Source organism: Eutrigla gurnardus, assembly GCF_963514095.1.
Source record: "Eutrigla gurnardus genome assembly, chromosome: 16".
NCBI classification, from domain to species: Eukaryota; Metazoa; Chordata; class Actinopteri; order Perciformes; family Triglidae; genus Eutrigla; species Eutrigla gurnardus.
This window is the reverse complement of record NC_139927.1, coordinates 5,297,308-5,321,856: the sequence shown is the minus strand read 5'-3', so window position 1 is coordinate 5,321,856 and position 24,549 is coordinate 5,297,308. Positions and strand designations below refer to the sequence as shown.

The 24,549-nt window shown below is 41.6% G+C and overlaps 2 protein-coding genes across 5 annotated transcripts in view; one reads left to right on the top strand and one right to left on the bottom strand.

Annotated features, from left to right (window-relative positions):
• slc25a47a (solute carrier family 25 member 47a) overlaps window positions 1-24,549 on the top strand; it is a 486,107-nt gene that overhangs the window by 57,632 nt on the left and 403,926 nt on the right. The gene's annotated exons all lie outside the window — the stretch shown is intronic.
• On the bottom strand, window positions 739-23,593 carry ppp2r5cb (protein phosphatase 2, regulatory subunit B', gamma b). 4 transcript variants are annotated; one of them, XM_084030178.1, is made up of 16 exons: window positions 23,489-23,593; window positions 22,845-22,904; window positions 20,415-20,580; window positions 10,405-10,604; window positions 7,164-7,274; window positions 6,926-7,018; window positions 6,686-6,816; window positions 6,547-6,606; window positions 6,291-6,399; window positions 6,155-6,208; window positions 5,773-5,943; window positions 5,559-5,686; window positions 4,845-4,946; window positions 4,548-4,620; window positions 4,068-4,184; window positions 739-3,638 (listed from the first exon to the last, which is right to left on the bottom strand). In XM_084030178.1, exons 1-16 carry the CDS (start codon window positions 23,513-23,515, stop codon window positions 3,504-3,506), a joined length of 1,737 nt encoding a protein of 578 aa, XP_083886304.1. In that variant the 5' UTR covers window positions 23,516-23,593; the 3' UTR covers window positions 739-3,503. The 4 variants fall into 4 exon arrangements, with proteins under 4 accessions (XP_083886304.1, XP_083886305.1, XP_083886306.1 ...); XM_084030179.1 differs by having other exon boundaries at window positions 20,415-20,577; window positions 23,489-23,592; XM_084030180.1 differs by lacking the exons at window positions 20,415-20,580; window positions 22,845-22,904; window positions 23,489-23,593 and adding an exon at window positions 14,234-14,469.

The window sequence follows — 24,549 nt, the reverse complement described above, 5'->3', positions numbered from 1 at the left end:
AGCGCCTAGCAACGTGTGAAGCAACGCATAGCGTGGCCTTCAAATAATACTGTATGAAAATATGACTGTTGTGAATAAATGACTGCTATTGCAATGCTGTTATGTGCCCTTATTCAAGACCGCTGCGTGATAAAATAGACAATTTCAAACAAAAACAGACACAAAAAAAACTAAACAACATATTCTGTTATAAGATAAATTACTCTGGTCAATGTTTACAATTTTTTTGAAAACTGCATTTAAATAAACGTGATTCTGTCAGACTATGTATTTGTATTTGCGTCATTTAGTCGAAAAATGGAAATATAGTAGTCTATGTTGACTTTACAGAGATTAATAAACACCTTAAGGATGTAACTGAACACCACAGTGATCAGAAATATATATAATATATATACTCGAAAGGATTTATCAGGCTTTCAAGGCTTTTGAATGTTTACCCATCTTGTCCAGCAGGTGGCGGCAGAGGATCAGATTTAAATTTTAAATGAGTTACATTCAACATGAATTCTGTCATTTTTAAAAAGAGTAAAACATTTGGTTCCTTTCTTGAAGTATTATATTGTTTTGGTTCTTTTCAAAAATATTATATATATTATATTTTATCATTGCTTTATTGCCTGGTGAAAGAGGCTTTCATTAGTCAGTTTTACGATCTGACCTCTGAGGGGAAGACGGCGTGAAGTGACCAATGATGACACACAGAACAGCTTCTTTTTTTTTTTTAGGATGAAAATATAAAACTCACATGTTCTCTTTATTTGCTGTATATAGATAGATGTACACCACTGGAGATTTGGATAAAAGCACACACAAAAAGCTCATGTATGTAGAGTCTCAACACATGTCTGAAGATGAAAAACATAGAAACGGAAAAAGAAGATGTCGGATTACAAATAGATAAAAAACTATCCGAGTTCTATACGGTTTCTAAATGTCAATAGTCACATGTGTTCGTCTGTGCCACATACCGACTGTCTGCAGTGCTAATAACCTCTGTATTCTGTACACGGGGTATTTTGTACAAAATATGAAAACTACCATTTAATAATAGTTATAACATAAAATAAAAGTACATTATATGTACAATAGATGAAGCCATTTAGTAAGAGACGCATACTAAAGGACACTTCATTCTTTCCAAAAAGAAAAAGCTTATGTCAAATGAAGAGAGCTTCAAAGAAGCCCCGTATTAAAGCCATTTCAAGAAGAACAACAGTCACCAATGGAACACTCCTGCATGGAAACGCCAACAATCAAGAGGATGCAGCAAAAAACTGGGATGGAATCGCTTTCATCAAACCCACTGTAACACACAGGGCAGAGGGGGATGCGGTTTTTTTTTGGTAAAAAAGCCTTTGGTGCATGTTGTTCTTCAAGACAAACATGAAGAGAGAACAAAAACAACATGGCTGCAGGATTATTTACAATTTGCACATTCAGTTGAAACACTGACAAGAGGTTCTGCAGGCAACGGAAGAAGAAAACCACAAGAAAAAGAACTTGCAAGCACCCAGAAGCAGATCACGCAGATGTCCAAATAATGAGCCCTACAGAGCAGTATTTTTTTTTTTTTTTTTGAAGAGAAAAAGGGAGTGGGGGTGGCTAACAATGGTACAAATCAAACAGCGGAATGAGACAGGGACGGGGGGGCAACAGAATGGAAAAGTCATGATTTCCTAGCTATTTCCGACCCACCCAGGGGAGGTGACCCCACGCACCAAGACAGACAGCATCACGGATTTCAATTCTTTACCAGTTGGTTTTTTTTTCCAGTTGTGTTTTCATTTTTCTTTCAAGTTTTATCAGGAAGTGCTTAAATCGCCGAAGTGGCTCGGGGCGACCACTCTGCTTCTCCTCTCTAGCTTTCTACTACACAAAAAAAAATCTACTTTGTAGCTTCGACAAGGCATGTGCCAGGTCCGGACTTGATTTTTTTATTTCATTTTATTATTTATTTTAACTATGATGGTAGGATATTTTAAATGATCTGGCATTTTTTAGTTCATGCTGCTACTCGATTCTCGGTTTGAGCAAATGTCCCCTTAGACTATAAAAGGCACTGTGAAAAGAAAGGCGTATGTTTGACCTCTTCGAACCAAACATACCCTCATCCATGGAGCAGTCTAATCTCTGACAAGTGTTTTATAAATAAAAGGGTCTTGCTTGAGAAGAGTAGAAAAAAGAAAGAAGCTCACTAACAGCACAGTTTCTGCCCGTTTGACTTGTGTGTCGTGGGAATCCCAGACGAGCGGCGATGTCTCTCTGACCTCTCGTAAGCCTCACAAGAACGACAGCGACTTGTACTGAATGCTAATGACCATGTTGATCACACTCCTGCCATGGCTAGATGTGAACAGGGCGTCCAAAAATAAATCCCCACAATCCCCTCTCATGTAACCGGGCTCGGCGGGGGGGGCTGGACTCATCCCAAGAACCGAATGGAATGGATCTAGGTCCAAACATGTTCTAACTGAGCATCCCTTGAGTCACTGACACACACACACACACACACACACACACTGCAAACCTTAACTTATTGCCTTCACAATTAAAAAGGATCATCTTTTGAATTAAGGAACTAAATGAATGAGAAGTTGGCACCAAACTACGCTTCTATACACGAGTACAAAGCTCTGCTAGATGAAAAATCTATACCTCTGCCGGGCCAGCACTGTTTTATTTTAATCCAGACCCTAGTAGTCCCACATGACCCTGTCCTGATTAACAGAACGATCAATGAATCTTCACAGCGAATGGAACAAAACACAAAAACAAATAGCAAGCTCGAAACAGAGCAGTTATACCGATCAGAAGTGTGTTTGCTCTGAGAAGAGCTCCTAATATACTATGTAGGAAAAAATAAAATATAAACAGCTGTCTAGTTTAAATGTTATGAGAATAATAGTTAATATTAAATATATATATAAGAAACAACTGACATTTTCTCATCAACTGATGCTTAAAAAAAAAAAAAAAGACGAACCAAACAAGGCTCATATTATTTGTACAAGCACCTGACATCTATAAAGAAGAGGCAAGAAGAGAAGACAGCTCACACACAGAACAGAACACCTGAGAGAAATGACCAGAAGGGGGCAGCACAGCACCCCAAAAAACACAACGAGTTGAGAGGACAGGAGAAGAGAAGGAGGGGAAAAAGAAGAGAAAATGACACTACAGTCTGTTGGGTGAAGTTCGGGGTCACGGTGCATGTTTCTGGGCCATGCAGGACCCTCCATCAACCAGGTGGATAAAAGGTGGAGGAGGGGGGGCGGTAGGTGCAGAGCACTGCTTGTCCCGGGAAACAAGGCTTTAGACGTGCGGCTTTAGACATTATCTACGTCAGGTGGAGCTGGGACCGTTCGGTTCTGTGTTGTGCTGGACTGGACTGAGGCACCAGAGTTCCCGTTGTTGTGCTGGCCTCTGTGGGCCTGTGGTTCTTCTGTGGATGCTGCTGCTGCTGGTTTATGTTGGATCTGGAATGGTTCCCCCCTCCCCCCCTAGTGGCCGTCGTGCGTCGTCAACATCTCCTCGGCTCTCAGGTGCAACTCCAAGGCGGTGACGGTGCAGATGTCCCTGGGGAGTTCGGATTTCCTCCTCATCAGCGGACGCTCCCTACGCTGATCTTTTACGATCTGGACGGCGGAGGCAGAGAGGCGTCAGTAACGGAAAATCCCGACATCCTGACTTTTCTACAACCCTGAATCCAGACTTTCAACGAGCAGTACATCTGTACAAACTCAGTCTGATCCAAATGTAGCTGTAAATACACATCCAAAACCAACTGGACACGAAGAGTAGTGATATAAGGAGGATAAGTGCCCACAAGAAAAGTTAAAATATATAGTTTTGCTTTTTAAAAACCGGGCCACATCCAAACTATCTCAAATCTTGATTTTTAAGTGTTGTAGGTTGTTGTCATGGTTTCTGCTAATTGTTTCCATTTGGCAACACACTCACTTTACACAGTACATATTTAAAATAAAATATAAAATATAGCCCGCATTGATTTGACTGAGTGGCCCCACAAACACTAACATTCACTGCTCCACCACATTCCTGACCTGTGTGGCTTCCTCCTCTACCGCTTTCTTTAGCATGTTGACATCGTCTAGCAGCGGCCCGTCTGTCTCCATGTCCATCGGACTACCTGAGCCTATCGAGTCGACGTATATCACAAACTGTACGGGGAGAGGAGACAGATCAGTTTAAAGGGCAACGCCTAATCACCTTTTTCTGGTGTGTGCCGGATTATTCCCACTTCTCCAACTTCACTTGCTCTTTTACCGGGAATTAATTGTAATCGCTGCTCATCGTTTTAAAGTCTTGTCAGCTTGGTTTTCGGCCATCATTTGTGAGGAGAAAGGGTGGAGCTAAGTACAATCAAATGCTGAGTGTAGGCGACCAAAAAGGTTCCAAAAACCTTTCTTGGAGTGAAAATATTCTGTGAAAACGTGGGCGACTTAATTAAAAAACCTTTTCCGAACCAGTTTTGAAAAAAAAAAAAAGGCATTTATTCCCAATGACTCGTTTAAAATGCTCACCTGTGGGTTTGTCTTTGCAAGATTCTCAATCTTCAGCCACGCCTCTTCTCTCTCTTTCCATTTCGCTTTCTCTCTGAGACAAAAAAACAGACAAAATCATGAGAGACACGAAAATTATTGACTCAATTACATCACAAGTCTCATGTTCAATGTTCTTCAGGTTTGTGCTTCAGTTGACTTTGTTTCGTTTACTCCTCACTCAGGTTTTCCATTTCTAATCGTGTTTGTGTTGTGTTTTCCATGACGTGTAATAAGACGGAGAGAAGCTGAAACATTCAGATCTCCCTTGTGACCTACTTGCTTTTCTCTGCCCTGAACTGTTGGGTGCAGTCATCGAACAGCTTCTGGTTCATCTCCATGAAGAGTTTCAGGGCATTGTAGATCAAACCGTGGATCGTTCTGCAGACAAAGATAACCCCGTGTCACATTATTTACATACAAACAAGCTTTATGCAGCCTTTGGTCCACTCCTTCCATTCTTACCTTTAAAATATTAGACATATACACAGCGGAACTGCTTACAAGAGCATTTCTCTAAAAGGAAACGCCTTATCCCACTGGTTGGTTCTCCTCCTGCACCAATTTATCTGAACCTTTTATTTAATGCAAACTGTATTGATGGTGTCTTGGACTGGTGTTGAGCCTGACTAGTGATTTGTGTTTGGTGTTGGATACCAGTACAATCCACAATCTGTGCCTTTTGTAAATGTGTGAAACAAGAAAACAGTAGGCCAGTAGGAGGGAGAAGCCTTTACTTTAACCCTGTTTTTCAAGATTTAGGAGTTAGGCAAGTCTTTTTGTTCATATTTCTGATTTGCATAAGTAAGGAAGGGAGGGAGATTATTTTGTTTGTTGTGTTGGCTTCCTCTCCCTCTGAAGCTAAATTAAATGCTACCATACATATAAATTCCTGACACTGGCCTTCTTGGGAGTGGGGAGAATGGGGGAGAAGCATGTTATGACCAGGGGGTGAGACACTGAGATGGACTCAAACAGAAAGCAGTGACTCACTTGTTCCAGTGGGTCTTGGAGTTGCGGTAGAGGGACGGGAACATGATGGGCAGGATCTTGGCGGCATTGTCACTGATCAGGCTCATGATGTACTCGTTGTTCCAGTAGTACAGAGCTCGCTCCGCCACCTAAGAACCCACATTTACAACATTTACATCTGGAGACAGAAAGTCAAAGAAAGAACACATCTGTGTACTGTGGACGAGTGTCGGACCTGGAAGTGTGGGCTGGACACACACTTGGCCAACTGTCTGAAGAGGGGCTCCATGACTTTGACGAACTCCGAGGGCTCGATGACATCCAGGATCTCCTCCAGCTCGTTGAGGAACATCACCTCTTTGGGACTGTGGGTCTTCGGCCAATACTTTAACAAAGCCATGACCGTCTGCACACAAGGACAACGGGATTACTAAAGAAGAAGGATTCATGGACGGCTGAGCTGCTCAAATGATAATAAAAATGATGCATTTAAAACATAAATTAAATGTGTTAAGCTTAGTAAGGATGGAAATATCAGAAACGATGGAGTCCTTGGGTTCATTCAGGGAATTCAAACCACGATATGAATGACATAACATTAATAAATCCCATCTTACTGGTTCTGTGAGAGTGCTGTCCTTCTCCAAGAACTGTACCACACAGTAGGCCAGCTACGACAGAAAGGCATCATCATGTCAACACTTCATAATCTGTTATTATAAAGGTTTTGTTCACGGCAGACAAGAACATTACCTGTGGGTGATATACGCTAAGAGACTTGACTTTGTGTAAAGGCAGCAGAACTTTCAGCAGGAATATCTTGTGCTCTTCTTTCAACGGTAACGCAAACCCATTGATTATGCTGCAAACACAAAAAGTGTTTAATGTAATGAGTGTGTCAATAGAAAGGTGCTTATTTAACCATTTTACAAGTGGAAATCGAGATTGAAAAATAAAGCACGAACATGAGAACAAGTGTTGTGGGTGCACCTCTTCACACATATCTTACCTGCCTAATATTTCCAGTAATTCTGCTATTCCATTATGATGTTCAGTCTCATAAATGAACCTGAAAAGAAGCAACGTGGTGATAAATCATGGTGGCATATTGAACAAAAATACACCGTGTACAAGTGTCACCGACTCACCTATAAAATATGTTATTAATGTGTTTCCTTATGTACGCTCGCAGGCCCAGGAACTTGCCGTAGATGCGATGAAGAGTGGTCTTTAAAAAATCTCTTTCCCTGGGGTCTTCACTGTCGAACAGGTCTAAGAGCTGTGCACAAAACGAAAGGTTAGCGAGAGCAAACTCAGCGGAGCACCAAAGGAAAACGATCGATGAAAGCCAAAGAGAGATCACAGAAATGAAAACACCTACAACTCACCTGCATTACATACTTCTGGTCAATATACTTTTTGGCTATGTTGGGTTGAAAGTCAGGTGACTCCAAGAACCGTAGGAAGAATTCATAGACGAGCTGTGGAAGGAAGAGGTTGAAACGACATGAGAGTAACAGCAGTGTGTGTGTGTGTGTGTGTGTGTGTGTGTGTGTGTGTGTGTGTGTGTGTGTGTGTGTGTGTGTGTGTGTGTGTGTGTGTGTGTGTGTGTGTGTGTGTGTGTACCTGTAGATGTGGCCACGCCGCCTCTAGCGTGGGCTCGTCTTCCTCTGGGTCAAACTCTGCACCCGTGGGGTTGGAGGATGGCGGCAACGTCCTGAACATATTCACAGCAAACTATGGAGGGAAACAAAAACACAACGGTGAGTCACAACAACCCCCTTAAAAAAAACCCAGCATCACTGAGGGAACAATATTCTATATTCTACAATACAATATCTACAAATGTTGAATTATCCAACTCTGGTTTCCAACAGCTGACCATGTCTGAAAAGGGCCGAAGCCATTTGATTACTTGTAATGTGATTTTAATTAAAGCCGATGAAAGAAAGTCAAAATAAAATGGACACAAGTGTAAATAATGTGAAATACAAATCGCGTTTGAGTTGAAAAATCACAAATAACCACTACTGTTGAAAAACACGTCAAACTACAGTTCAGCAGCTGCTGCTTTCCTTCAGTGCTGGTGGACAGATCACATCTGTGGTCTCTACAGGTCTTTTTTTCCCTTCTTTTTCCACCATTTACACACTGAGCATCATTATGTGTGTTTTCATAATCACACTTCTTTCTTTTTTTTTACCCACAATGCCCACTGACCTACCTTTCATGCTGCATTAAGCCCTTATATTTAACCGGGTTGAAAAAAGAACTACTGCCAAACGCTGGTTGGCTGTGGCTGTTATGCGTGTCTACACTCCCAAACACTTTGACCACCGATGCCTGAATGCTCGCTGCTAATCTGCAGCACATCTGACAGCTGCAAACAATGAGCCTGACGGGGGAATTGAGAACGCCATCAGCGACGGTTTTTGACGAGCAAACCATGTTTACAATCAAGTAACGTATCTCATAATATCACAGCAAATAGGTTGTCGTGGGAGACAACTGCTAAGTACACAAGAGGAAAGGAAGCAACAACGTTGCCATGACAAAGTCGAGGATATTTTCAATTACAGATCCCACCGATAATAATAATTTAGCATGTTGATCATATATATGATATTATGCTGATTATTTTAATAACAAGCCCAACTAGGGACAAGAGACGAAAATTAGCAATAGCTATAAACTCTCTGTATTGGAACTATGTCAACTGTATCGTCCCTATTTAAATAAAATGATATTCTAATAAACGTTAAAACAAACACTAGTACAATGTATTGCTGTAACATTGTTTGTCTTATAATTTAATTCATGTGAGAAACAACTAGAAATGGGCTTTTTCATATTTTTATGACGTATTTTATGTCATGTAAATATTGTATTCAAGGAAAATAAAGATAAAAATCAGGAAACAACTAGAAACACTGCAAATTAAAGTGTTCATTCATCATTACAATCTGATGGTAGTAACTTAATGAAATATATTCCTGGAAATAAATGAATAAAAGTGAGTATTGATGGTTCAATATCCACTCTTGGAAGATAGGCAGCCACTAGCCTTACAATTCCCCAAACTGGGAGGCATCCATCCATTTCCCTTCAGAGTCTATTCTCACATTCAAGACAGCACACTTAGACAGTCCCTCCAGAGTGCAGTCGACCAGAGGTCAAAACACATTCATGTTTATGTTCTCAGCAGAAACCATTTATTTCCTCCCCCCCAGAGAACGGGACTAATGGAACAACCGGTGTCGTATCGTCCGAACGTCTGCCCAAATATTGTTCGACAGCTTGGAACGGAGAGGCATCAAAAAAAAGAACAGGAGCTTTAACATAAGAATACACAACACGGGAGTTTGGCGCGTCGATCTCCATACTTTGATGATGAAAGACCATCGGTGGACTTCAAAGCAGCTGTTGCCTTTCAGGGGGGGGGGGGTCGAAGGGCTCCGTCAGGAATAAGAGCATATTTTCATGCAGATTCGGAAGCTCTGTTGCATTTTCTGCAACGCTGATCAAATGAACGAGGAGGTCGGGGGGGGTTAAATTTGCACCTTGATCGTGTGCAGTTTACAATGTGGCATTGAGGCAGGGCTTTGATTCAAATCAAAGGATTTTAAATTTGGCTTGGGAAAGCAAACCTGGCTGCATAAACCCATACAGGCCACGACCCCAGAGGAGCACATCTCTAATACATATAAATAAACAGTCGGAGCTCAATGACAGCCGACCTGAATGAACAGGTTCAGACCTGCGGAGGATGTTGGGTTTAGTGACCTCGTATGGGTTAGCTTTCTTCACTTTCTTTAGCCGAACACCACTAAGTGACCATGTGAGAGGAAACACAATAAAAGGATCCCTGAATAAAGTCCATGTGGAAAGCAAGCAGGTGACAATCAGCTATAAACCTGAAAAGCATCTCTTATGTTATGAAATTTAAAATACTAAATATATAAAAGCAACAACAACCTTGTGCATTAGGAGGAGTGTTTCAGTTACTTCCACCTTGTAGCCGTTAAGCTGCATGAAACTGTTATAAACTGCCAGCAGATGTTGGATGTTTTAGTAACAATCTTTAAATTCAGGTTCAATATTTCTTGCTGTGCGCCTATGATGAGCTACTTTGGTTTTTCAATGTCTTTCTTCTATTTTATTTTATGCTTGTATTCATAGTGTATTCTATATATGTTATTGTTTATGTAAAGCACACAGATTTGCCTGTGTAAAAAAACAAATTGGCTCTTGCTGAAATGTAAATCATGATTTCTTCTCTAATTGTTTTCTGCGTTTGCATCTAAAGCTTTCTGTTTGAATGTAGCGTGGATGTTTGTTTTTTCCTCCGATGATCGGTACATCTGGGTGATGCTGTTAAATGTGTTTCCATTCACAGACCTATGGTGGAGCAACGCCGACACACCAACTTAGTCACACACACAAACTCCCTTGTTGCTGATGCACCTGACCAGGAAGCTGCAGGCGAGTCTTCCAGCTCTGCCGTTATATATTTGTGTTGCAATCCCATGAGATCACATGCATTTAGTCAAATCTTCCCTAAAGATAACTATAAAACATCTTTCTAAAACAGTAGTTACTAATTTCTTGCTACTTCAACTCACGAACCTGCAACAATAGCACAAAAACAACATCCATCCTGTATGAGCAAAGGAGTGGCCACGTTGCAAAGGAAGTGAAAATACCACATTCTTTGTTGGGCCTTAAATACAGGAACTTTAAGTATGTCATTGAATAATGAACAGCACTCAGATGGCTAACAATTTAACAATTACGTTTTCTGTAAAGGAGCGTTTGATAGCTCAAAATAGAACGACTTTTAACCTTATGTGAATGTTGTAATACTGACCATGTGAACCACCTCTGGGTAGATGGGTTCGGTGATGACGTTGCGGTTGTGGGTGATGTACTCCACCATCTCGCTTATCGCCGCCCGTTTCACCTCCTTCCATTTCAGGTCACTCAGCGGGTCGGAGACGAAATCAAAGAGGACGCAGCACTGACGCAACTTCTGGATGAACAGCTTCTCCTGCTCTGCAGGGGGAACATCTACGGGACAGGAATGACAGGAAAGAGGGAATTTACAGACCTGCCATTGTTTTCTTTCTTACTGTCGTACAGATAACCAGTCAGATAATTGCAGTTCTATGTGGAGGTAATGACTTGCATGCTTCAAAGCTTCGTTTGTAGCCAGAAATCATTGTTTAAATTAACAACGTATTCCTGTGAGATTTATCCCGGTTCAGTACGGGTGTGTTTTGCCCCTGTGGCATTAATGAAGTGACTGGTAGAGACCTCATTTGACGTCAACGCAAGACTTCATAAATCAATAATTTAGCCTTTTTAAAGACCGTGTCAATCACTTCATCAATGATGCAGAGGCTCTAACTCCCGCCTGCAGGGATATTGAGCCACACCTGTCTGTGTATAATCATTAACTTGCCATTTTAAAATCATTACACGTTTTTGTAGCTGCTGCGCGGCCCGTCAATGAGCCAATCTCCATTCTGCCAGCGTGCATGCATCATCACAGTACAACAGCTGTCTTAAGTAAATCAATGAATATCAAAATCAACATAAGTATACAAGAAGAGAATAACTAATACGACAAAATGTGTGCATGTTGTGCTAAAAGATGTTTTGAGCTCATGTTAAAACATATTTCAGTCCCCAAGAACACTCTTGGGGCTGTGCCAGAAGCTAGCTAAACTCAGATTCACCAAGGATTTCTGTTTTTGCACTTTGGAACCGTTACAAGTTTGCTCCCAGAGGACCCGAGGGCTTTCCCGACTCGTACAACAAAAATGTTTCAGACACATCAGGAATCAGGCCACAAAGTGCTTAGAAATAGCCATTATATATGTGCTCTCCCACGAGCACAGTTATGGATTAAGTGACTGACTTTTTAGACAAGACAGGACACCGCTGCTATAATCAGTCTATATATTACACCGAGTCAGTAGTAATAATATAATTGTCATGACGTATGTACTTGCAACGGGCCAGGCTGCTTCCACTAAGGGGATAACTATGTTGCTTTCTAATTGACAACATGTCTGTAGCAGCCTAAAGAGACACAGCTTCTCCTGCAAGTCATTTAGTCTCAGCTGGTCAGACTCCCATGCAACAGAAAGCACCCTGAAACCAAAAAAAGAAGTGCGACGGTGCTCATTCATGCATGTCCAACATGGGGATTAGTGACTTAAAACCAAATGTCAACTTATAAAACCTACCCATAGGGCAGCATAAGTGTGCTCGTCACAGCCCTGTGATTTATGAGTCATGTGTCTTCCCGTTAACAGTCTGTATGTGTACTGTACGTCACCATGGCGACCATAGGCAGAGATGGGACGTCAGACCTGGGGGCGACCGCTGCTAATCAAAGTTGCATGCAGGCTGCTGCTTCGATTGAATAATATGCTGCCGAGACCGTGTCACACAATCTGACTTCGTGAAACAGACTGGGAGTCAACAGAATCATTTAGTCATTAAGCAAACATTATTTAAACATAGTGGGAATTAGGTTTGGTATGCAAAAGGTTGAGCCTACAAGTTAATATCATTATCGACAACTTTCTTCCAAAAATGCAACCTGAAAACACACATTAAGATGCTAATATTCTTGTTAGACAGGAAGCTGTACTGACATGCAGTAGCTTGTGGAGTGAAACTACTCTAAACTCACATCACATACAGAGCCAGCAAAAGAGGCAGCACAATGACTGGAAATTCAGATTTTAGAGAAGTGTTCGACATAATTTAGATTTCCTGTAGTAAAAAAATAAATAAAATACCACAAAGTTATGCAAATTGAAAGGGTTCACCAAACTAGCTGCAACTAACACTAGAACATACTGTACATGTTCACCACTAACACCGATAACACAGAAAAACACTCCCCACTTATTCTATGGACCTACGAAGAAATTACTAATTTATATAGCCACATAAAGGGAAAGGGATACATAAGCAGCACATGCATAATTCATCTCTGCATCAAAAATCCCATTCACTCATTCGACTTTCATGTACGTTCCTCTCAACAGGAACGGCTCTAGTCTTGCTGGGAAGCAGATGATTCAGTCGGAATGGCACAGCTGGTATTTAACACCAAACACAAAATGTGTGCTACCTTTAGGTCACATTTTATTTTACTTTATGTACATATAGACTCCGGTTTCCAGACCTGGTGGATCAGGCTTCTTCACACAACACTTTTTAAGTCTATATTGAGACATAGTGTAGGACAGTGACAAGCTTTGCAGTCACATCACCCCTCATTCCCTTTAACCAAACTATGGCCACAAACAGGATCTGTTCGACCACATCAAACAGTTGGCAATTTGCGTCACTCCTGAGTTTTGGCCACCACATCCCTTGAGACCCCCCTAGATCTGTTTTATATGTCAACACTGTGTTTATGCAATTTTAAAACTGCGACGCTCTCGCCACTAAGCAATCGAACCGGCAACCACTTCCTGTGTGCATTACCCCTGTTCCCTCTCTGGCAGATACAATAACTAAAAAAAAAAAAATGTTTTGTACCTTTTCGAACAGGAAAAGGCGTGACAATATGCAACAGGCAAACAAATCTCTTTATTTTTATCGAAGTGAAAGAAAACAACAACCGATGCAAAAGCGGGCCTTTTAAAGCATCGCAGCTTAAGCGTTTTATGAGTCAATTTATGGAGTTTAATAAAAGGTTGGTGCCCGTTACAAACAAGCTGAACCATAGGTCCACCCAGGAGCACCTCATCTCATCAACCCCCGAGTGCGAAGAGGTCTACCAGCTCCTGTTACACAACAGCACTAGGGTTTCTGAACAGGCCTAAAATATTAAAAGACATGCTGTGCAACCACACACACACTTTACTTATTGCTCCCGAGTACATATCTCCAAACCCAACACCGTCCACCGGTGTATAATGTAATTAATAAACTGCCACCAGTGGAAAATACTTTGTACATGTGTCAATGCAAAGGGTGATTATGTGCCATTTACAAAGTAAAAGACCCCATGCAAGTCCCAACATGACACCAACATCTCAATGACAGCAGCATGTGTGTGCATTAATAGGCTGCATGCTAAATGCTCCATCCGTTTCCAGAGAGAGAACAAATATTTCCCTTTAAATTTTGATCTACAGTCAGTTTCTGTCATGCACAAGATCTTCACGTTTGTCTGGTTAGTCAGCTGGAGTTTCAGCAACAACAATCAGAGCATTTCAACTCGCACACATTTCAGATACCAGACACTCATGTACAACACAACGTAGATGCACACATTGATAACAAGCTTTGACCTCACTTCCTATGACATCAGCAGTCTTGATGGGGGATGGGAGACTCAAAACTAGCACTCCTTCTCTCTCTCTTTTGCTCTCCCTCTCTGACGGACGCTAAGCTATTCAATGTCTTGGCAAAAGCCTTCCTCGTTGACGTACAAACACAACCCCCTCCCCGCTTCCTCTTCCAAAAACACACCAACACTAAGGGGATAAATCATGCTAGCAGTCTTTTGCAGAAACTTTTGGGGAAAAAGTCCTCTCACACAAATATGCTCCTCTACAAATTTGCAGCTTTAAGTTGCTAAACGACAACAGCATTCTTGCCAATCTCCCCCCCCTTGAAAACACACAAACACAGAACAGCAGAGGAGGGAGATCTCCTATTCTCACCTCTAAAATGCATGAGGGCCACAGGCTGGAAAGGCCCATTGGAGCTCGGTGCATCCAGAACCATCCCACTGGCGGTTCTAGTGCATGCCAACATCAGTGAGCTGAGGCAGGAGCAGGGGAGAAGAGGGCAAGCCCGGGCTAAGGCGAGGAGCCAGCCTCCATTTTAGCACGAACACTCGGAGCAGAAAATGAAGCTCCCCTGCTGCTGGAGGGAACCAGCTAGTTAGTGATGTCATCCCCCACTGCAGCAGCCCGGTTGGCTGGCTGCAAATCACATGGGCTGAGTGTCAGTATAAATAAACATGAGGGAAGGGATTGGCTGGTGGGCTGAGGGGGAATGGGTGGGACTGTTACAGTGATTGGAGCGAGAGGCAGCTACATCTGTCAAGAGTTTTAAAGCACAAACTACAGATCTGCCATCCGTTTGGCCCGTTTTATGTTTTAATTTTTCATTAAAATACAAGGAGGGAGCCAGGAATCACACATTCCAATCCAAAATGTAGGGCGTTTGTAAGAGTCATACTACTCATTTCTCATTCACAGCCAAAACAACAACTATCCCCAGCTGACATAACAATTTGCAAAACTCAAGTCCAACATAAAAAAGTTCAATAAACTGAATATATTCCACATGAAAACACAAGTATGCATACCACTGGGCAAGTTTCTGATTTTTGCTTCTCAACTATAAGCTGAGGTTTGTTTACAGGAGACCGTCTAACAATGTTTGTCAGATAAAAGCCCCCGTTTATGTGGCCGTCTTTTGTGCATGTATGAGGTTTTGCATGACAGATGGCTCTCCATAGCACAGCCTGAGCCCAGGTGTATGCGACAGAGGAACAGGAAGGCAGGAAGTCTCAATGCGAGCAACACAGGATGTGCATGAGCAGAGAGCAGCACTCTGTCTGTCTGTCTCAGTAGCTCCGGGGACAAAAAGCCTGCACTATGAAGCTGGGCAGGAAAAGGGCGAATCTACAGTGACGCAGGCCGTTAAACGCACTAAAACTTCACTTACATGCGAAGCCAAACTAAAGAAAACCTTCAAATACTAGATCATTTTAATGACGAGCAACGTCTCACAATTCACACTTTTAAAATTAGTTTGAGCATTATTTGTTTACTTCTCATGATCGTCAATGTTAGACAAGGTTATATAATGTATCCAACAACTAAATAAAAACATGTACGTTTGGCTTTTTTCTCCATTTACCATTTCTGTGAAATATGTAATGACAAAATAAGTTAAGTTACAAAGTTTGTAGTTTGTTGCAGAAAGTCTAATTCATATCAGTCTACAGTCAATACTTGTTGCTAATAAAGTGAAGCGGTTTTAACACGGTGTGTCACAGTTCCCCTCTGGGTCCGCATGAGGTTTTGGGGTGATTCAAGATCGGGATGTCACATTTGCTAGCGTTCCTGATTTCTATGGGCTCCTTGCATCTGTGGAATACTGTAAGTTGTCATTTCCTGTTGTTTTAGTGTATAGTATGTTTGACTGCTCAGTGCAGAACAAAGGTTTCTTCTTTCTCAAAGATTGTGGAAGATCCTGACTCTGTCACGTATGTATTTGTGCTTCTCTTATAATAATCTTAATTATAAGATAATTAGATTGGGGAGGGGGTGTGCAGGTTTCTGGTTTGACTGATGTTTACTTTTGCTACACTGGCTAGAAACGGGAAATCTCAGCCATCGGTAACCTTGAATGTCTTAAACTAAGCTACATTGTAAAGACAATACGATGGATTACATCCCCTTTCCTGTTTAATGCACTAGTCACCAAATACAATTCAGCAGTGCAACAGAACATCAAGTCTGGGCTGATACAATAGTGGTGTATTTCAGCAGCAGAGCCTGGTCTGAGTGTATAAAAGGGCTCTTTCTTGCCATTCTGTTGGCTAGTCATGGGGCCCATCAGAAGATCTGTTGTCCTGTCTAAGACAACGCTAAACACACACCCACTTGTTACAAATGCTCTCCAAAGCGCTCCTTTGGCACATGCATTCATGAGCTTGAGCTTTTCTGCCTCGTCTGTGCTATATCCGGCAGAAAGGCAACCGGGTGAACTTGTGAGGCGTCATGAGTCTGGTGCTCGATAGGATGGAGGCTGTGCCTTTGCTTGCGTTCCAAATTCATCACTGATAGCAGCAGGTCAGCCACAGTTGAGCGGCCCATTTGCAGATCTGCTGATCTTCAATGCCACGGTTCTATGCAGCAAACGCTTAAGGCTGGGATCTATTTGAAGAGACAGACCTATCGACACAGCTGAGGCTCTTTAAACAGTGGCTGGACTTATTATTCCCCTTAAGCAGCTTCAAATGAGACAAACACATCAGTATCCTATACTAGTCATCCTCATTGCAGTACTTTCACAATATGATCAGCTCAGATTCACAGCTGCAATTGATATGTACTATTTCAGGATATAGTCAATCACAAATGTATATGTAATAATTCTTACAAAAGAAACGAATAAACATAATTTTATCCACATGTTGATATTTTTCTTTGTGTCTATAACTCAAATCTGTCCGACCATAACGTAAAAAAAGGCCTCTAAAAGTTGAACCTGGCTGTTATAAAACAAACAACGAATTACAAACAAGATAACACAAAAGTAAAAAACACATTAGGTATTAAAGCATTCTTGCTCAATAGGTTTGACTCTATAGGTGATTCACAAGGAAACACTATAGTACACTTACAAATATTGCAGTTACTATGTTTCAATAGAACGTGATGTAACTGCTGTAGTAACTGATGTTACGTGGGGATCGTTTCCTTCCTGATTACAAACTAAAAACACCGTAAAAACTACATATTTTTTTTTATCTCTCTCCTTCCTTGGAGGACATTTCTGGAATGGGACAACGGATGAGGCAGTTGCATATTTTTATAAAATACAGGAAATGTGTCATATTCCTGTCACTTATCAGGCCCTTACAAGCCAGAGAGTCCTCTTCCTCCATTCTAAAGAACTCTTTCAAATGAACGTTAGCTGCAATCTTGGAACAATCCTAGAGAACTAATCCTAACTGTGTCCTCCTCATGGGACTGATTTAGTCTTTTTACAAACTAGATGCACAATATTATGTAACCAGTACATGGATTCGATATGTATTCTAGTTTACACAAAGACCGTACTAAATCAATTATTACTCGGCATGTTGAACTTTAACACAGACAATGTTCCTTTATCTCCGAAGTTAATTGATAATAATCAGTGGTTTCATCAGGTGTAGGTCATATTACATCCTGATAAATCAAATGTTCTTTCCAGTTAATCAACATCATAGAAACGCCAATACTTGACTAACCAGCAGATGGCGACAAACCCTACCAGACTGATGCTTAATGAAGAGAAGCGCCCTGTTTAAAAGAGCACATGCAGAGGCAACAACTGTTGTTGTTCTGTGCTTTTTGGCACGCATGTTTACACTTGAAACGAGAGAAATAAACAGCCACTTTTAGAGCATTTATCTCCTGTTTACGAGCTGCCGGCAGAAAGACCTCCTGCAGACATTTATCCAAAACATGAGTTTCTAATTAATTTACTATTACCTTGGTAGGGCCTTATGAAACAAGCTCACCCCACTAACTGCGTTGCTATCGAATGCAACTGATGGGACAGTTCAATTGTACTTGTATCACACAAGAATCAATCACAACAAGCATACAGTGTTTTAGGACCCGCCTTAACCTTGTGGCTCTGCAGGATCGGCTCTGGAACATGTGTTTCCATCAGCTGGTGAACATGCCTGGAATGAAAACAGGCCAAGCAAGGAGCCTGTTTGGGCAGGACTAAGAGATAACATCTACCGGGCCACTGCCGGATAACGTTTTGCAGAATGTTATCAAAGCCCCCGCTGGTATGCGGGAAGGGAGCGCAGCCTTTATCAGAAATTACCTTAATTTTAATGGTTTCTTGACACAGTCCAAGTCTAATGGCTAACAAAGATAATATATTTGAACGGTCAACTCCATTGTGTGCCCATTACTGCTAATATTCACAGGACTGAATGGTGAACAAATGGCACACAAACACAACAACTGCTGGTCACTGATAATAACCGCACTTTGTCCTGTTGGACAAGCCTTCTAAAGAGAGAAATAACATTTGTAAATTCTCTCTGAAGAAGAACGCTGCCTTTGCTTAAGTGTGTCGAAGCCAACTTTAAGAGTGAGGAAGAAAAACCACTCATTTCTGAGGAATAAATATAATCATTTTACAGCCTATATTATAGTAGCTACCACCAGAATCTGTTTTATAAAACAGTGAGATTAAATTCAATATTTCCGGCCACAACAGCCCTGGACACATGTCACTGCTGTATTAACTATAAATCATTTAAAGGAGTCATAACCTGGTTTTATACGTATCCAGCCCCCCTTGGATCGCTTTGGTTCAATTCGTAAAACTTATTAGAAAAAAAAAAAAAAATTTAATCAAACATTGAGCTTGTTCTGACCCTTTTTCGTACCGCGATTTTATCACGCGAGATTACGCGCGAGGTTTTGACTGGTCCGGATGTGCATTGTATAATATGTAATGAGGCGCGCGTTGATTCGCCGCAGGAAGGACAGAGCCGGGGGGGCTTGCCTGCATGCAGACTCCAAAACATAAACAGCCCCCTGTCATGGCGCACACACTAAATGACGAACCTTACGGAATTCAGGCATTTATGTACGAACCAGAGTCGGAACCCGAACCGGAGAGTGAAGAGCCAGAGACGGTTGAAGAGACACGTTTACAGCAGGACGTCAGGTAGCGGACGGGGGGGGGGGTTGGGTGGTGAAAGAGGGGTGGGCTTATGCAAGTAGCCGCCACGGTGACGTCACCGAAGGCGCAGAATCAAAATCTCGTGCTTTAGGAATGCACACCCTTGTGTGCTATTCCTGTTCGGAAAAAGAGCAGAAGCGAAAAAACGGCGCCACTTTCAAACTCCAGCCTTTCAGGCAAGTTTCAACTGAGGTCAAACACAGATATGCATGTTTTAACAAGAGAAATTGCGATTTCCTGGTGATGACTCCTTTAAATATCCAAAACAATGAGGGGAGTTGTATAATCCCGCCTGTCCACTCTCTTAAACTACGAGGGAGGAAACATCTCCAATGTCCAAACATCAAGAACTTAGTTTCACTTATTAAGATGTACAGTCATCAGGCGATATTTCAGTTGCTGCTAAAAGGCTTTTAATATTTTTCCCAGACATAGACCTATTTATGGGATCCCATAAAGTAACGGACTCTCTCGCGGTCAGTCTTCCACTATCATCTGCAAAATGTGTTCCTTTAAAAAATATGCATTTGTTTTTAATAAGCTATAATGCATGTACAGCTGTTTGTTTTCAGAACAGCGCCAGGTTATATAATGATTTTGCTGGCAGAAGGCAGCAGACAACATTGCTGTGTGTGTTCATCCATGCGTACACAGACACATGCAAAGATAGCATGCCCAGAGGCCTAATGGCAGTGCCCACTCCTGGCTTTTTCCATTTGGTGCTATGCTAGCGCCGAGTTTAGAAATTAAAGTAACTGTCGATATGCATCTGAAAAAAATCCACAAATTTCTGTTCTACGGGGGGGGGGGGAGGAAGAGAAAGGGAATAGTGGTAAGCCTGCCAGATATTGCTGGTCACTGGCAACATCCCGAAACACAAGGACCATGGAATTAAAGCTTTATCTCTGGATTACCACTAAATATAGACACTTGGGTTAAATCCAGCGCAAAGTCCATGCCATGTACGTCCTCTGTTTCTTTCCATGTATTGCATAATGTCGTGCTCAGCTTGGTATTAAAATGATGCAGCAAGGGATGTTCATAGACGTGCCAGTGTGGAAAGAAAATATCTGAGTGTGTGATTGCAAGTATACATATCTGCAAAGGCTGCACTTACCCATGTCAAGATTACAGGGATTTCTAACCCAACCTGCCTAAAGGAAAAAAATCGGCTCTATGTATGGCTTCTGGGTGTTTTTTCTTAAATTCTTGAATTCATTAAATTCATTATTTTTGCCCACAAAAAGGCAAATTTCTATTTTACAACCAACTGCATATCTTACAACATGGAAACAGCAGCTCTTCTAAATGTATATGCATATATGTACAAGCAACAACTTGGAAACCTAGAGCACCAGGTGATGTGATTAGATGACCGGCTTTAGTGATTACACCAGTAAATACCTTTGAAAGCAGGCAGTTTCTGCAGCTCCCTGTTGTTGCTCAAGCTGAAACGAGAGGAGCTCTGCCTCTTGTCCTTTTTGACAGGTGTCTGGGAACCTGGCTGCTTCCCCTTTAGCAGCTGAGTGGTGGGAGGAACATTATTGCTCGCCTTCCTGTTTGAGCTCTGCTGAAACAAGAGAAAAGCCCACATCAGTGACACCGGAGTAGTGGAAGCATACGTGCTAGACAGAGTGTGAAAGGGAGCGCAAGTACCTCTTTAGGAATCTGATGAAGCTGTGCGACTGGCTGCCATACACTAGATGGGACATTTTAATTATATACACCGTGTTACCATTTACTTAACAAGCCAGTGCCTTTCATTATGTAACTAAGGACTTTACCCAATGTACAGACACTTCAAGTTCACGTGGACAAACAAATCATGGCTTTTTCTCCCCATCAACCTACTTTTGGTTTGGGTAGGTTGATGGAAAAAAAAATAGAGGGTTCGTAAAATCCTTATGTGTGGATAAACTGAATGTGGTAAGATTCTCACAGCTGGTCTCACCTGCCTGCTGGAATCCATTTAAACACACACACACACCTTCCTTCCCCAGATGCAGCTCTGTGGAGCTGCGTCAGCCTGAGTCACAGTGGAATTATTTAATTCAGTTAAGACCCAGCTAAAGTTGGTCACAGTCTGCCATCCGACAAGACAGGAGCTTAAGAGCTGGGCCACTAGCAAGCCGTCTAGTAAAGTAGGAAATAAAGCTGAGCTGGCCCTCTACTAGCCACTAGATTATGCATTCATGTAATTTATTCATGTAAAGGAATTAACTCTTCTACTTAAGTTCATTAAGCAAAGTAGAAACATCTGTAATCTAGGATTTTCTAATTTAATGCGTTGATTGCATCTCCCCTCGCTGACAGTTGCCAAGACAGGAAATGAAGCGTTCCTATATTTTATAAACATTCCCTTCAGTGTGAAAACACTTCTAGTTACCAAGAATATGAGACATAAAAGGGAGGGGCTGCGGGTACCGACTGCAGCTTGCAGTCAAGCAATTTAAATTTGACACAAGACTGGGACAGTGGAAGGTCTGCCACAACAACAATCATGCTTGCTACCATCTGGTTGATACTACCCAGCAACAGACAGAAAGAGAACTCAGAGGGTCTGCAATGGAGGAATACATATCTAAATTATTCATAACTAGTTGGCAATAAGACAAGGAGTAGAAAATATATGTTTTTGACAATAGATTCTCAGCCTTAAAGTGGACATTTATATATTACAACTGGGCTGTGTATTACATCAGCCACTAAAATACAAACAGGTGGTCAACCGCCCTTACGATATAAATATTAAATGTCTAGTAAAGAGGAGGACCCGCATTTTGCTTTGTTCTTGGCTGCACAAACAGATGTCAGCTGTCGTGCAGGCCTGAAAACAGTGCATCAAGGTTTTTGACTTCCCGTGAAAAAGAAAAGCCTCGAGTTTTTCAAAGAACTAAGAAGAGAGTTTTGAAATTGTTCAATAACGGCTCAGTGATATTTATACATGGTGACTGCGAAGGTCGCAGAAGAAGTCTGACTCATCTCTCGATTGTTGAATTTGTGAACTAATGCATTTTATCTTCTGAAAACCATGGCAACGGTGTTTGAAAGCACACTGGTTGCATTGGATATCCTCATGTTATTTAAAAAAATACAGTACAGGACCATGCAGTGCAGTACAGTTCATTTTTGCCACATCAAACACTGATTTTCTTTTGTCACCAATAGACACGTTTTTAGTGTCCTTGGAACTGTTGTATTGATTTCTTTGTGATGTGCTGAAAAAGTAAGGACAAAAGCATCCCGGTGGGTGACACATACTGCTATGTGAGGTCATCCTCTCTGTCCTCTATCAGGGGTTGTCACTCTTTTTAGGGTCAGGGACACATTTTCCATTATTTAATGATACAGCACAATTTTATCATTTATAGCAAATTATTTTGTGGACCCTCAGAGGTCCCTGGGCTTTGAGAACCTCTGCTCTAGATTATGGGTGGCTACTGGAAGGCAGGCACTGCCTTTATAACACTTCCTTTAACATTGTTAACAGCCTACTAGAACGGATATGGAAAGTATGTAAATATTTAATATCAGTTTGTCACTTCAAAAGCATACTATGAACCCTGGTGAACTCAACTGGATTGGCCGGTGCCCTAAACTGATGTCATCTACAAGATTATTTAGGCACCAGATTATCCAAAGAGAGGAGATAAGGCACGACCATGCTCGACAGAATCACTGCAAAAGGATATCAATGGACTCTGCAGTTGTTGATTTATTATGCAACCGATAATTCAGTCCATTTTCCAAGCAGTGACATTTAAACTCGTGTAACACAAAGCCCCCCTCACAGTCTTCCAGGAAGTTTTCACTAAAGTAACCTTTAACGTTTACCTCATGCTCTGAATTATCCTGTCCTCCACTCTTGCTCACTTTGCCAGACTTCGTGGACTCCTGAAAGAAAACACGTTTTTACGTTAAAGCACTAAAAAAACAAAACGTAACAGTTAGGGTTGACAACATCGGTGAGCAGCAGCGCCATGCAAAAAAAAAAAAAAAAAAAAAAACCGAAGCTAAATATAGCATGTCTACCCACCCAGTCTCACACTACTGTTTGAATACACTGGCAAGTGCTAGCTAGCTAGCTAGCTAGCTAGCTAGCTAGCTAGCTACCTAGCTAACGTTACTTCAGAGTCTACAGCATTGGCACGACCCCGGCTTTCAGCGAAAGATAATGTGCTCACTTAACGCATAAACAAACACACAAATGTACATTAGCATATGCATTCAACGTATACAAGCTTAAATCTGTGGAATAACGCGGGATTTATTTACAGGGCAGCTGACATGTTGGCAGAATAGCGGCTAGCTGGTTGATGATTGCAGGTTTGCTAACGTTAATGAGACACTGCGTTAATATTCAACTATATTAAATGTCTTCTTATAAGGTCGGCTTAATCATAAATGAGCTGAAATACACCTCATGCGAAACTTTGTTTCCAAACCTTCGTAAACCTCCTGGTAGTTCAAAAACTCACCTTGTCCTTTTTCGTTTTATTCGGCATTGTACAATCGTAGTCGCCGCCCTTGCTCCACTCTCGGATACTCCACAACCAAAACCTTGACAACTGTCAGGGCAGCACACTGAAACGGTTCAGCCTATCCTCGCGCTGTGATTGGCTGCTGCCTGTCAGCTGACTCAAACGTAGAACGACACGCTGAGCGTTGCCGGGCAGTGGGAGCCCCCTGTCGGTGACAGGTAGCTACTACAACACATGGGGGGACAGTGTAGGCTTCTTCATGTTCTCCTAATGCAGCAATTCTTGAAGGGCCTCAAAGCGCCATCTAGTGGCCCGCGGCGTTACTGCCAAATGGATAGATTGGAATAGTATGTATACAAAATTTACAAATGGATGTCTTGCATAAAGTGTGCTCTCATCACCTTCAAATCTTTCATCATTTCTTTTTTTTCCCCATTTAATTTTCTAGTATTTAAGGTACTCAAATTACAACTCCTACATTTAAAAAATAAGTTAATGTTATAAAATATAAAATTCATTACAATGTTTCAAAAATGCTGGTTGTTTTGCTCTTATTTATCATTGTATTTTTACCGGTGATCTACACATGAATATTAATGATCTTCATTTTAATTGATGTCCCAAATGGTAGAGCCTTCTTTGATTGCAGCAGCTGCCGTCCTTTGTTAAGACTATAGAGCAGAGTCGCCGTTAAGGCTATTAGTTACACCTGAGTGTTTTCTGCTATGACATGCCTGCTGCTGTCCTATTAGAATGAAAAGCAGGAGGATGTAAGGCGATATGTCCTTGAAAAAAAAATCTATTCCTCCTCTACGGTTTATTCTGACTGCTCAAAATTGTTGGCAAGATCCAGGATACAAAGGCTACAATGAAAAGTCTGTCACTATGGCTACAGTGTGAAAAACCTTCTCGTCCTTGAACACTCCTTTGCAATTCTGTCCTACGCTAACCATTACCCATTTGTGGAGTCAATCGTGAGGTCTGCTTTGTAAATCACTTTGTGACAGTAAGGAAGGTCGAGACTTAGACACATATCAGCTGCTGTATTAGACAGGCTA

Coding starts and splice junctions, on each gene's coding strand:
- ppp2r5cb (XM_084030178.1), bottom strand. CDS start 23,515: ATGCCGAATAAAACGAAAAAGGACAAG. Junction 6,209..6,290: donor TTAGCGTATATCACCCACAG/GTAATGTTCTTG, acceptor TTTCTGTCGTAG/CTGGCCTACTGTGTGGTACA. Junction 5,687..5,772: donor TGTCCAGCCCACACTTCCAG/GTCCGACACTCG, acceptor GTGGGTTCTTAG/GTGGCGGAGCGAGCTCTGTA.